This window comes from Corapipo altera, unplaced genomic scaffold (genome assembly GCF_003945725.1).
Source record: "Corapipo altera isolate COAL_440 unplaced genomic scaffold, ASM394572v1 75, whole genome shotgun sequence".
NCBI lineage: Eukaryota > Metazoa > Chordata > Aves > Passeriformes > Pipridae > Corapipo > Corapipo altera.
The window spans coordinates 11,916,200-11,930,962 of record NW_020884887.1 but is presented as its reverse complement, the minus strand read 5'-3'; the positions used below and the strand labels follow the sequence as shown (position 1 = coordinate 11,930,962).

Genomic DNA, 14,763 nt, shown 5'->3' with positions numbered 1-14,763 from the left:
CCGCCAGCCCGCGCCCCCCTCTCCGAGGTCCCGGTGGAGCCCCGCGGCCGGGGCACGGCCAGAGCCGCTGCGGGGCGCGGGGTGTTCGCGGGGCGGCCCCGCTCGGGTCCCCGAGCCGGTCCCGGTGCGGCAGCGGGGGCGCAGCGCAGCCCGCGGGCCGGGCGCCCTCCAGCGGGATCCCCCCGCCGGGAGCGAGGGAAGGATGTGCCCGGCCGCGGGGACACGGAGCCGGGGAGCGGCAGCGCTCCTGGAGAGCGGGACCTGCGAGAGGCGTCACCCGGCCAGGAGGATTGTGCCTTCTGCGCTACAGCCCGTCTGGACCGCGGTCTGTTTTAGGGAAGAGAGACCTTACCGGGAACCCCATGGCGCATCGTAACTCACGATGTTACCGCGCTGAAGTGCCCCATACACTTTAGGGAGCCCATGAATGAGAGAAACTGTGCTCATGTATAACACTAAGTATCCCCACACTCTGCCGTGCCTTTTCCTCGCTGTTACAGTGCGTTACAACTCTTAACCTACCCGTAAAACAACCTCTGGTAACTTCGTGCCTTACTGCCTGTCTAGACCCTAAGCACGTAGCAAATTCAAACGTACTCTTTGCCCCCTGACCACAGACACTGCCCTAGTAGGAGTAATTCTTACTTCTAGAATAGATGAGTGAAGCATAGGACAGTTAGGAAATGCTGTTATGTCAGTAATGATACCAATGTCAGATTCCAATTAAGTGTGTTAATAAAACACACACATGTGCACAGCTAGACGGCAGTGCTGCATATAGACATGATTTTGTAGCTATTTCCAAAGCAGTTAGCCAGGCAAATCTGTATCATTTGCTAACAACTATTTCTTGCTCTCCTTCACAGTCTGAAGACACAGAGCCTCTTCCTTACCTCCTTCTCCCCCTCTCCTTCCTCTGAGCCTGCCAAAACCATCCTTGCAAGCTCCATGAGATCAATTGCAGACTCACAGCACCATCACACTGGGGGAGAACCATCTCATCCTAAAATGTGCCCATGTGACCCAAGCCCCCCTGGCAGCTCTGACCCCCAGAAACTGAAGCAAGAGGCAGGACTGACCACTCCTGCAGCAGCTGAGCCCCTGCCCCAGAACTCCAAACCCCTTTCCTTTGCTGTTTATCCCCAGCTCAACTCTTCCCCCACTCGGATGAGGTTCTGAACCTCTGGATCTCCATACACTCTTTGCCCTTCAGCAGTGTCTTTATGTCCTTCTCTTGGAAGACAGTTTTATTCTGTCCCATCATCCATGTCTAGTGAAAGGTGTGACTGATCCATTATGGAAACACTCTGGTCTGCCTGGCTGACCTCGTCACAGACCAGATTTTTAATGTACAACAGCTAAAAATCAGATGTGCAGAAACAGACATGAATGCTCTTGTAATTATTTAACCAACAGCCAGAGCTTGATCCAAACATGCAAAGATTACGAACTGCCCAAATTACCCTCAGGCATGAAGATGACAATGAGGGTGTGCACATAATCTGTCTCCTACTGAAGACATGAGGACCAAGGGCAGCCCAGGAGACACCAGAGCCCTGGCCCTGGGTGCTGCTCAGCTGCCAAGAGCCCCACTGAGCTTCACTGGGGAGCCCAGGGGCCCTGGACACGTGTTCCTGCAAATTAACACTCCTGTACACACTGCAAGGCCTGCAAAGCCACTTGGCACCTCACTGCAGATGCCACATTAATTGTGATAGTGCTTTTTTAAAAGTTTACTGGAAGAAAGAAAGTCAATTTAAACAGGGTTTTGTATGTTTTTCTAGCCTGTGTCTCCTTGATGCAGGGCATTTCAGTACCTACATCAATTCCTCTGTATGCAGGAGTACAGGGGCTTTGCCTCATTTTGATAGAACTGTTTTATAGTTACAGCTTTATTGTTATAGCAGCATATAAACTTTTCTCCCCCCCATCTGCCTTTGATTTGCAGTGCTTGGCTGATACACTCAGCCAAGTCCTTGCTTTGCCCCTGAAGCTGTGGGATGGGAAGTAGTGTGGGAAGAAGGGAAGGAATTTACTCTGGTCCTGCTCAGCCCCATGGAGCTGACCTGGACGGCAGGAACTGCTCCATCTTCTGTCATGCAGAGCAGAAACAATGTCACCAACACCAACATCCAAGGAGAGGGGGTGGCTACGATGGGCTGTAATCAAGCCCAGGAGGTGGCACTGGCTACAGAAGATAAGCTTTCAAAGCCTGTCCCAGCTCTATTCTACCCCCATGATTCAGAGATATGCACGTCTGGAGCCTCTTGCAAATGAAGACTCATTCACATCAGTGGAAAAAGGACATCAGTTTAAAATCTTACTGTGCATTAGGGCTAACTCAGCAAGCACAAAACCTGAAATCAGGCTCCTGTGGAGCTGGAACAATTCACTGTTACCACACAAACCTTTCTTCAAAGGAAGGAAAAGTCAGGACCGAAATAAAGAGCCAAAATTTGCTTATTGCAGCTACCCTGACAGACAGCCTGAACACTCCATGGAAGGTGCCCCTCCTACTGCTCAGCAAGCCAACCATACTGTGTCAAATGGATTAGGAGAGTTGGAGCAAGACCAAGAAAACATCAACTTAGACATGGAAGAACAAAAACTAGCAAAGTACATTAATGGGTCTTGGAAACTTGTACCATTTCCTTCTCAACTCAGCACCTGAGTTCAGGAGTCACAGCTGAGAACCCAGCCCTTTTCTTGTATAATCCTGATGCCTGTGTTTCTCAGTTGCCAAGGTTACTTCATTCATCAAGGAATTAGAAATCAAGCTCCACAGAAATATGTATTTGAAGACTTCAGAATGATCTCCTTACTAGGGCAAGGGCTTAAATATGCCACAATTCTCTGGCACACTGTATTCCTCTGCAGCAGTACAGCCCTCCTAAAAACCTTATCACAAAAATCTTCATCTTTAATGACTCAGAACAATATTTAAAATAGGAAATGCTACTTCTCAAACCTCAACTAAAAAGATTATCTATGAATACTTAACACTGAAAGCATCAGACAAGTTGCCAAGGACTAACTAGCCAGCTGACTAACAGAAAACCCGGGAAAAGGTGACTTGCAAAAAATACCTACTTAGGATATACACCACTTCCAACCACATTTCAGAATGGCAAAAACTAGTTTCACATTGTAACTAGGTGGCCCTAATCCTTCAAATCTTTTCTTATGACTAATGAAACAAAGCTTTTTTTTTTTTTTTTTTTTGAATGTTTCTAGATCTTCTTCAGCCAGCTTAGACTCCTCACTTACAGGCAGGTGGTCAACCAGCCTCATCCATAAAAGGAGAGTGGCACAGGTTCAGACAGAAAACAGCTTTCAAAAATGAAAATTACTTTTTATTTTTCACTTTGATACCGATAAGACTACAACTGCTGAACAAGGTAAACATAACAGTTATACAAAACATATGTAATTATTTACAGACTTAACTGTACAAAATAATTTAAAGCTTACAAAAGTTTCATGCAACCTCTGCTGACTGACTGACACAGTCTAGGAAATCTCCTGGAAGAAGCATAAAAGATCTTTGAATTTATTTATTTAATGGTTCAAAGAAAGGATGCTGCAAGGCTTCATCAAGAGTAATTCTTTTGGCTGGGTCATATTCCAGCATCCTGCGAACAAGGTCAAACAGACTTTGATGATCTGTGTCCTGGCAATGCATGAATTCCTGAAAGAAAAGAACAGGAGGTATTTTAGAGAGTTGTTTCACAACTGCAAGACTAACAGAGCAATAAAAGTGTTGTCTCCTACCTTCAAAGGCTTACAGCGCCTCCTGACATAGCGGCCTGCAGAGCTGTGCTCATCCCAGTCCAACTGGTCATGGTGGAAATAATGCTTCCTGCAGGACAAGGAAAATCACATTAAGACAGTGCCAGTGCACAAAGCAGGGAGATGCTTTTCCAAGTCTTAAAACACCATAAGGTGTGCCTGTGTCTATCTCTGCATTTGGGAGTTAACATTTCTTCTAGTGCAAATTTATTCACAGAGACCTGTTGCTTTTCTGTTACCATTGTCAGAATAATTAGAAAACAGGTCCTTCAGTATTCCAACCAACAAAGCAGGCACTGAAAACATATTTTCCATTACTGACATTTAAAGAGATGGATGATCTCAGGTATTTCAAGAGAATTACTTGGTCTCATCTGCCAGTAACAAAAAGACAGCTTTTGTCTATCAGCATTTAAAAAACATTTCCTATAAAATCTGCAGAGTTTAAGCCATTAGCAACTATTTAACAAAATCAGATATTCCCAAATGCCTTTAAGAAGTATAAATACATGAGACTACCAGTGCAAGTTCTGACAAATCCACAACTCAGCACTGCATTAGCAGTGCTGCACAAGTAGCATTTTATTTTTTTAGTACTACCTTAAACTATTGCAATTGCTGCTTTCTAAGTTTTTTTTTTTCTGGGTTTCCAAATGCTCTATAATCAGCTGGACAACTGTAACGAACTCGATACATCATCCAACCCAGAATGACTGGAATTCGACTACAAGTTACAGTATTATCTACATTAGCTGGCAAGAGGACAGTTTATTTCAGAAAGAAAATGGACCATCAAATCCCATCCTCGAAATTTTTGACATAGGGGGTTAGGAGAGAAACCCTGTGCCAGCTGCTCCTCCTTGCAAGGGAAGTGGGAAACTTCTGCTGCATGAGTTGTCTTTGAGGAAGAGAAAAAGATCACTGAAGCACATGTCTGAGAGGTAAGAAGGGCCAGTGGAAGAGGATGGCAGCTGCATTAGTAAGACAGGACCCTCTTCTTCCTCTCAATATAAATATTCTGATAGCAGGTTCTTTATTCTCAGACTTTATACAAAAATCAGTGTCTAATACTGTTCTGGTGACCATTCCAAACTTGGCTTTTAAAGACCTAAGAACATTCATACTCAGTTACAGCTTGAGAGCCTGACAATTCACACTAAGACCAGAAAAAAGGACTGTCAACTATTTAATTAATCTCCATCTGACACCACTTCTTGCAACAAACTAAGAGGTAACAAAAAGCCTGTGAGTCCCATTGTTAGCAGCTCACAGCTAACAAGGGCAACTTTCCAATTTCTCTTGTAATAGGAAAATATGAGGCAATTTACCACTTGTATAGTGAACATACCTGGATTTCTTGATCATGTGAGTGGGCAGAGGCCCCAGGATTCTTTCCATCATTGCCAGGTGTTCTTTACTATCATGTGTCTGTGTGAACAAAGCAATGAATGCACTTAGAACATTTTTCTCCTCTTAGCCACTTGGTAACAATGTTCAACTACAAACAAGATGTTTGCCAGAGTACTCTCCCAGAATCTTTACATGTTACCACCTCAAATTATTAAAAACAGATTGTGCAATGCAGATTATACAACACTTTCCACAGCTAAGATGGCCCTCAAACAACAGAGTTCATAAACCAAGTTTTGTAAAAGTGTTTTCTTTACTCTTAATTCCAGCAGTATGAGAGCTTCTCCACAGGTTTCTTCAACCAAAATGCCAGAATAGACCATCTTAGACACTCTGAAGGAGATATTTAAACATCTTATTTTTATATGCATGCTGGCTTTACAATCTCATTTATATAATCCTTGAGAAGCCTGTGAGGTTGGTTATGTCTTTTACACTAACAGTTAAGTACATCAATCATTAAGACATCAGAATCAGTAGCCTATAACAAACACATTGTATTTAACTTTATGTACCCACCTGAAACACTGTAAATCCCAGGTAATACTCAATCAGAATACAACCAATACTCCACACATCACATGGCTGTGACCACCCCAGTGCTGCAAAACAGGCAAAGTTCATGGTTTACTCTTTAATACATTCTCAATACCTGTAACCCACAAAACACATGCCCAGTTTCCACACATTTAGTGATGCTGATCTTACCCCTCCATGACTCCCCAGACCTTGGTGGGAGAGAGTGGGAAAGGAACATGTTTGGACTTCTGTTTTTAGCATATTTCTTCTACTGTTTACTCTCAAGAATTGTAACACCACCATCTGTTATGGTGATGGTTCCATGACTGGTTATCAGAACCATGAGCAGCAATTCCCCCAGTCTATGAAGCAAGGACATCTGAATGAACTGCAATGAACTGTCAGAAGGTTTAAGATTCTTTACTGACCTAAAATAACCTCAGGTGCTCTATAATGTCTTGTAGACACTAATGTGCTGTGATGCTCATCATCAAAAGTTGCACTTCCAAAATCAACGACTTTGATGTCAGTGTTTTTTAAAGTGCGCTCATCTCGCTTCTGCAACAAAACCAAAATGCTTTCTGTTAGTATTTTCCAAAAGCATGCTCAGGCAAAAGGTATTCATCACATTATCTTCAAAGTACTAGCTATCATAAAATGCTAAAAATTAAACCCGTGTAAAAAACCACTTCTTCCAACTACATCAATTCCTATTCAGTTCAATGATCCAAGAAAGAAGAGTGGGTAACAGTCATTTAACCTCAATACCCAAAACAGCTGAGTAAAGACCTTTCCCACAGCAACAAGAGTTCTTTTCCTCTTTCCTTAACTTTCAAGTTAACTTCAGTTACTTGTTACCTCCATCCTATTTTTTTTTAAAGAGAAGTTCCAATGAAGACAGAAACAGCACAATTCAAGTTGGGAGAAACAAAGAACAAACTTACCATCTTGGCATTGTACTTCACTATGTAATCAGACTCCACAAACAAGATATTTTCAGGCTTTAAGTCTGTGTGAGTTAGCTTATTATGGTGTAGAACTAGAAGGAAAAAAAGAACAGAATTCCATAATTTATACAATAATTTCCAAAAGGAAAAACCAAAAAACACCCACATATTTGATAAGAGTATTGAAATTCACTTACAGTTTATGGACTGGCAAATTTGATAAGCCATGTTTCTAATGTCATTAATATGAAATGGCAGAAAGCTGTTTTCCTTAATAAAGTCATAAGTACTAAGCCCCAGTAGCTCAAAAACAATGCAAACATGGCCATGATGATCAAACCATTCCAGCATCTGGACACAGCGGCTTAAAAGAGAAAACAAAAAAAAGGAAAAAACCAATGAAAACTCCATTCATTGAATGATTACCTTCCTCAAATCCTTGGTAAATTGACTAATTTTATACTTACAAATTGCTGCTTGGATCCATGTTGTTCAAGTGTTCCAACACCTGTATTTCTGAACGGGCTGCTTCCCGGTATCGACCAACATTTTTCACAATTTTAACTGCTACATGCATTCCTCTCCTTTAAGAGAAATAAAGCATCACAAACTGGATCAATTATTGTTAAATACCCACGACCCCAAAGCAGCTTGATTTTAATAAGAGAAACACAGGAAGATTAAAGGTCATGGAGAATTATGAACTGGATTAGGGGAATTTGACTTAAGCACGCTGCACTCAACCAGAGCAGGTTTTATGAAAAATAAACGAAATACTGAGCTTTCCTTTCTCAAATACTCATTGTATATTCTACACTAACTACTTCTCAGTGTTCTTATCTCATCTAAAGCAGAACAAACATCAGGAATCCACCTGCAAAACGATGAAAAATATTCAAAAAGTTCTCATTTGAGCAAAAGTATGACTTTTTCTCCTGCAACTCGCACAACTTGTTCTGGTTCTTTCCCAGTGCTCCCATGAAATCAGGGCAGTTGAGTAACTTCTGAAGTTTGGGTCATGAGTATTTCGTAGCAGTGAGAGCTGCCCTGCATTGACTGTAAGAATTCCAACTGCAAGGTTCTTAGTTAAATGGAACACAGACAGACACAGGTCGTTCTGTGCCGTTCACTCTCAGACAAGTTTTAATTGTCTCTGTAGAGCTCTTTAGACTGTAACGACTTCAGAATATTGTCTGCCCTCACACCATGATCTCAAGCTCCACAACACACCCAACTTGTGAAATGGTTGAACAAACAAATCAAACACAGAGGAAAACATATTAAAACCACCTCACAGAACTGCAGACATAAAACACACAGTTAAAACAGCTTAACAACTGTTAGAACATACAGAACTACTGGAAATACAGCAATTTTCTTCTCCTTCACCAGACATGCCATCACATGGAAGCAACCATTCCATAAAAAAAAAAAAAAAAAAGGACTGGATACTAGATTACTGTTTATTCAAAAAAACTTTTAAAGGATAATTCTGATTATGGAGACTGAGGAAAGCAATTTACAGCTCAACCAATTCCAAGCAACTGCTTTCATTAAAAACTAAATCTACTCAGTATCTCACTGCAACATCTTCTGAAAGTCAGTCTCCCAAACTAATTCTGCACTCTTTACCTATTCTCACCTTCTCTAGTTGTGGCAGCAGCACTTACAGAATCAACAGAAAAATGTAATGAAGCAAAACATACTTCTTGGTCATTAAAAAGGGCACATGACTTCTACTTAGTAGTTTGCACCCTGTGATCAGACAGTTTGTACAGAAAACCCTCTCCAAACAGATGTTTCCCAAGACAAATGCAGTCAAGGAAGTTTGTTAGAGACAGATTCTCAAAAACTTAAGAGGAAAATCCAAAGTATTTCTCTAGATAGCATCTTGTATTAAGTCAATACTATCCAAGGGAGTTCACAGAGCAATAGAAGAAACAAAATACATTTATACAGGCAGAGATGACTAAAGCACCTTAAAAACAACCAGAGACATGGAGTATCACCTAAAAGTCCTTAACAATTTTAAACCAGTAACAAGCTTAGTTTTCAAAACCAGTATAATTGCTTTTCTTAAATATACTGCATCACTTCATTTGAATTGCTTTCTTTTAAAGAAAAATTTAATTTCTGATCTGAGAAGTGCCATTTAATTTCTGATCTAAGTAAGAGACCACTTAAAAAAATAAACAACACTTACATATCATGATCTATGCACTCCACTACTTTTCCAAAAGCTCCTTCTCCTAAAGTCGCAACAATTTCATCTAAAAAGAACAAAGATAAGTTAGAACTATACAACTACTTAAAAGAAGAATGAATATTATTAATGTAGATTTAAAAATGTGCCATTATAAAAGCATAATTACTTTAAATTTCAGCATCTGAATGCATTACTTTATTGGACAGGTGTCATGAAAACAGTTAGCCAAAAAACTATCTCTTGTTCTAATCTCAAGATTCAAGTTCATTTACTAATTGGAACTTCTTGAACACAGTATTTAAATTCTACAGAAAAGAAGATATGCAAAAAAACAAAAAAGCACAAAAAAAACAGAACAAAAAGAGCAATGAAGATTTCTTTAGCCCCCCTCCTCTGACATACTATTCTAAACAGATTTTTTTTTTTCTGAAAAGTTTTTTAAAAGTGTTGAAAAATGTTCTATACATCTTGCTCTTAGAACGTCTCCACTTTCACAGATCAGGTGACCCTCCTCATCATCCTCTACACTCCTGGATCTTTTCCTTCGGTGACTCTTCTGGGAACGGCACCAAGATCGTCCAGCCAATCAATATATCAGAGTGAATTCAGGGCAGAATACGCAATTCATTCAGCGGGGAGATATTCAGGCATTCAGTTACACACCAGGCCACGAACAGTTGGCAGGAGCAATTTCAAATTCAGTCCCCAGAAATTCACAGGGCACAGTTTATGTTACAGAAGAAAAACATGGCAAGGAACAGATTTTCAGATAAATACTTAAAAGTGATACAAGCAACAGAAAAAAAACAACACAATTTTGTCTCTCAAACAGTGGCTTAATTGAAGACAGATTAAGACTGCAACATTGCTATTTCTAATCCTTTGCTAACAACTAGTGAAAAACAGTATTTATTTGCATATCTAAGCTCTCAGTCAGGTGAAATGTTTCTGTTCTTGATTTTACTTCCCTCATGTTTAGAGAGAGAAGAAAAATTACTCTCAAGTCCTTAATTTGCATGGTATAATCTAATACAACTTGCTGTTTTTACTGCACAAAAGTGACATAAAACACCTGGAGCTGCAGATGCATCAGTGGGCATCATGCCAATCATGAGAAATTCAGAGGGCAAGCCTTCAAAGAAGGCAAGCAGCAAAATTCTCCCATCTAAGACATTAGGTGCCATAGCTGGGCTCACACCTTATCAAAGGCTTTTTGGAATTAGGTGCAGAATTGTTCTTATCAATTTACCAGACATGCACATTCATACTTCCAATTAAGCCTACGTTAAAAAGGCATGTCATGTCAATAACTCTGAGTAACAGGATGGATGGCATCTCAGGCTACCTGAAAAAGCACAGTTCACTGTGCTGTAAAACTGCCAACCTTACTTTACAATAGGACAGCTACCTGTCTTCAATTTCAAGACAACATTTTTCAGATCAATCCCAGCGATTTTGACTACCAACCACCTACATTCCCAGTGTCCAACTTGTACTGATAACAACCCCACCCCCCACCCAACAGTGATACAAAAATCTCAGCTAAGAACGTATTCACATGCTCCACAAAGGGACTCAAATGCAACTCCTTTTTTACTAACACATTTCTTAACGTACTGTGGATCAGGAACTGAAGCTCTAGCACTCACTTAAGAAGTCTATTACCACTAATTCATTAATAATAAAGTTAAAAATTACTCATACCGAATGCGATTGGTGACTGGAGCAATGATGTCTCTTATGCTTCCTTTTATGACTACTTTTCCTGCTCCGACCAGAGGATTTGCTATAGTGGTGATGGTGACTCTTTTCATAGTCTCTGTGATAATGCCTGTGGTCATACACTTCACAGAAGTCATTCCTGTACTCCTCAACATATCTCCGGTCATGATGGTCTCTTTCATTTATGGCTCTATCGTCCAAATAATGACTGAAAATATATTTTAAGTGAATGTTCTCCACTTCAAAAACTTGAGCTTCCAACAAGATAAGTGACTTGAGCTGAGTTACACAGTATCTGTCTTTACAGCAAAATTTGACTCCCTCCCCAAAACCAGTGGAGCTTTTGATGTTACTTTATTAGGAATTTAACAACATTGTCAGTCTCAAATACATAGCAGGCGTCCACAGGAACAATATATGATCTGTCCACAGTTTGCACTCTAAGTAAGAAACTCAGACTGAAAAAGGAGAAAAACTTCCTAAAATATACTGACCAACTCCATTACAATCTTACACGTCTCACAATTAGACACTTTCAATATGGAAACATCCCTTTCTACACTTTCAAAGCTCAAAGTGTTAAAGAAAAATAAACCCTAGAGACTGAGAAATGTAGCATCATTCTTAGTGCTCTGCAGTGAACATTAAAAACTCAGAGATCATCTGGAACATGGATTCTTCTGCACAGGAAACAGACCTTTAAGAAAGCTGCTGAGGCACAGAGTCCCCTTACTGCTGTACACCTACCCTTCCAGCATTTTATAAGAATGAGTATGAGCTCTTAAAACAATTCCATTGCATCTTCTTCTCAAGGGAAAAAAACAGAACAGTACATCTTTCCAGTGAAAGCAGCGAGGGAGAAAACACCAACCACCTCTAAATTAGTTAAGAGAAATTCATACTTACCATTGTATTTAATGATTAAACAAATGTTCTCTTCCTCTTGTTCACATTAAGTAAATTAAAATCCATCCTTTTTACTTGAAACTTAACATTGATTGTATTCAATACCAATATTTAACTGAAACAAACTAGTAACATTTGCTTGTTTTTATTAAAGAACTTCTATTTAATGGGTCAGGTACTATGTTAACAACTACCCATTAAGCTCGTCTCAAGTGAGCCAAACCATAAGGAACTGACGATTCTGAGCACTCAAAAACTCTTATCCTGAAAACATATTTATTTTAGGCACAGCAAGAAACATTTGCACTACTCAATTCAGAGTCTTATACCTTTCTGAAATGCGACTGGGTTTATAGTGCTTGCTTTCTTGGCCGCTGCTCTGGGACCTCTTTCTGCGTTTGCGGCTGCTACTGTGCTTCCTCTGATCCCAGCTCCTCCTGTCATCCCACTCAGGACAATGGGACTGCTTTGAATGCCTCATCTCCCACTGCAAAACCAAAACAGATCAACAAACACACATGTAGATGCAAGTCAGCTACTGCAGGCTGATCAAATAGGACAGAATCGTTTCCTCAAATAACTCTTGTTCCTCAGCCTCCCCCCCTCCATTATTTCAGTTTGGCAGCAGACACAGCTCTGTCAGCCCAACACTGACGCTGTTATGAAACACAAATCAACATTAAATAGGCCAACTCATCTTCACTTAATAGCTTCAAACATGTCATTAAAGCCCGTTCTAAATAAACTCTCAAGTGACTAAAGAGAATCACTTCCTTAAAGAGCCTCCTGTTGGAAAAAAATCCTTCATCTCCCAACACCCTCTCTGGATTTAGCTTTTCATGCTATATGGTGCATAAGTTATTATGTGAAAATCAAGTATATAAAAATCAGTCTAAAAACTTCTCTCACAAAACTCTTCACAGATCCCAAAGCCAAGCCACAATTTTTGAACCCTATCAGCATTCAGGTCTGCGGGTGTTTTACAGTTCAGCTGATGTGCCAAAGACAAAACCCACCAGCTGCTCTTGCTGGATGTTAGGTGGAGGAATTCTTTGTTCAAACAGGTACATGCACAACTGAAAAAAAAAAAAAGTAAAGTAAAACAACGGTAGAAATAAGGAACATAACAAAACCAATTATTATCTGTTTACTGATCTTTGGCAGGAGGTTTTTGGAAGCAAAATAACCTTACCTATCTATTCCAGTATATTCCAAAGAAAAAGTTTCCATAGTAAATAGTGACACTGAGAACAGCAGTTTAGACACAAAGGCAGCAGTACAATAGAAAAAATGGTTGTAAATCATGTGTGAATTGTGCCAATCTGTGTAAATCTACACAGAACAATGTTGGTTGCCTCTATACAAAAGAGGAGGCATTAAAAAGGAAAGTCCTAGAACATGTAAATGAAAATATCTATTCTGAAAAAAGAAGTTTTCTGATACTTTTACAAGATTTGTGAGAGGTTGGTAGTTTAAAAAAACCACCTGCACCAATACTTTTTACAGAAATAGGTTTTCAAACTACCAGTACAATGTAAACAGAGTGACAAACTCTGCAAAAATGAGTGACTGGCAAACGCCTTGGGTCAGTCATGATCTAAGTCTCAAAAAATCTTATTCACTTATGAAACGTTAACAAAAATTAAAAATAATAATGTGGCAAATGACAAACCAAAATACCTGAAAAATTAAAACCGACTTGGTGCTTCATTTACACGCTTGAATTTCTTCTCTCCTTACACAGCTCCAAAGCCATTTTCCCCTATTTTCACCTTATGTAACTCAGGTTCTGAAGCGCACTCAGGTTTCAGTTACTCAACTTCTGACGTGCACGAACACTGAGTTACAGGTGAAGCGAAAATTTTACTTATGACTGCTTGCTTTTTCATTCCTTCCCCATTTGGTAGAAGGCAGGCTACACTAGGGCTCTGTAGGGCAATAAAATCACCATTAAAGGGTCCTGCAGAGCACGGCTTGGAGGTGGAAGGACGGACATCTGACACCAAAAACTGGAGAAACGGTTTTGTTGAAGATTAACTGCTGCTTAACTACACTCAAATGCTTATGGCATTAATGGAATTAAGATACGAGCTGCAAATTCTGTCCCTAAAGGAGCAAAGGAAACGCGAACGAGGAAGAAATGGTCAGAATCGGTCTGAGTCCATTTTACAGCGGGAGCCACCTTAAGACTTCTGACTATTGTGCTCTCCCCTCTGAATTTATGCGCCGAGGAACTTCACTTATGTAATCCTGACAGCTGCCACGAACATATGCATTCCTGTGGCATATGGATCTAATCCATATCGCAAGGCAGCTTTCGCTCCCGCATTGTGCCATCAGGTTCCTCAAAAGGGAGCCGCGGCCCGTTTGCAAACGATCCGCGCACGCAGAGGCCACAAAAGCCGCGCCGTGAGCTGCCTACACAGCAATTTCTAAATGCCTCTCCTCCAAAACTTGGCAGGCGGAGGAGGTCAAAGGCTTATCCCTTGGGGATGGCCAAAGTCCGACACCGCCGTCTCTAAAGGGGACACCCCCAACCCCAACCCGCGGGCACCGAGCCCCTTCCCCGTCGGGCTCCCCCGGGACGGCTCCGGGGCCGGCGGGGGGAGGAAGGGCCGGTGCTGGGCGGGCGCCAGGCACGGAGGGCCCGGTGACGGAGCATCGCCCGCCCCAGCCCCCCGCACAGACTCTCACATGGCTCCCGTGCCGAAGAGTCCCCTCCGCCTCAGCATCCCCTCACGCTGCGCCTGGCAATCCCCGCGCCGCAGAGAAAACGCCAGCACCCTCACGCCCTCCTCCCCCCCCCACCCCGCGCCCGCTGCGTTTCCCCGCTGCTTCGCCTCCCTCGCCCCCCCGCAAGCAGAAACGAGCGAGAAGAAAAGCGAAGGTGAAAAGCGGACAGGGAAGAAAGGTGGCCCTCACTACTCACAGCTGAAAAAGAAGGCGAGCGAGCTCCGTGTCCGCCCTGCGCGCACAGACAAAATGGCGACGGCGACGAGCGCGGAGAAGCTGCTTCCTCCTTCTCCCTCGGCCTCGCGGCGTCTGTGCGCCGTGACGTCAGACGCACGGCGTGAGGGTGGGCAGGGCAGGGGCCCCGCGCGGAGGCCCCGCCCGCGCGGCTCTGTCGGTGAGGCGGTGCCGCCGCCATGGCGGCTGCTCTGAGGGAGCGGTGCGGTGTCAGCCCCGCGTGCCTCGGCATCGGCTTTTCACACATCCTCCGTGGGTTTGCGACCCGAATCCATGGAGGGGTTCAAGCGGCACAGC

At 42.1% G+C, this 14,763-nt stretch overlaps 1 protein-coding gene across 6 annotated transcripts; it reads right to left on the bottom strand.

Annotated features, from left to right (window-relative positions):
• Positions 1-3,327: 3,327 nt before the first annotated feature.
• On the bottom strand, positions 3,328-14,552 carry CLK4 (CDC like kinase 4). Of its 6 annotated transcripts, none has more exons than XM_027643204.1 (14): positions 14,429-14,552; positions 12,516-12,575; positions 11,829-11,986; positions 10,576-10,801; positions 9,337-9,427; positions 8,869-8,935; positions 7,133-7,249; positions 6,863-7,029; positions 6,663-6,757; positions 6,147-6,276; positions 5,719-5,801; positions 5,138-5,217; positions 3,772-3,859; positions 3,328-3,688 (listed from the first exon to the last, which is right to left on the bottom strand). In XM_027643204.1, the coding sequence occupies exons 2-14, from the start codon at positions 12,567-12,569 to the stop codon at positions 3,551-3,553; spliced, it is 1,494 nt and encodes a 497-aa protein (XP_027499005.1). In that variant the 5' UTR covers positions 12,570-12,575; positions 14,429-14,552; the 3' UTR covers positions 3,328-3,550. The 6 variants fall into 6 exon arrangements, with proteins under 6 accessions (XP_027499005.1, XP_027499007.1, XP_027499008.1 ...); XM_027643206.1 differs by having other exon boundaries at positions 14,422-14,551; XM_027643207.1 differs by lacking the exon at positions 12,516-12,575 and having other exon boundaries at positions 14,429-14,545.
• Between the last annotated feature and the right edge of the window lie 211 nt (positions 14,553-14,763).

Bases quoted from the DNA above. Each gene is read 5' to 3' on its own strand.
- CLK4 (XM_027643204.1), bottom strand. From the start codon at position 12,569: ATGTACCTGTTTGAACAAAGAATTCCTCCACCTAACATCCAGCAAGAG. The intron at 8,936-9,336 runs GTATAGAACATT...TGTTCTTTTTAG, and splicing joins AGACGTTCTAAGAGCAAGAT to ATGAAATTGTTGCGACTTTA. The intron at 5,802-6,146 runs GTCAGTAAAGAA...CCTGTTTTGCAG, and splicing joins AGCACCTGAGGTTATTTTAG to CACTGGGGTGGTCACAGCCA.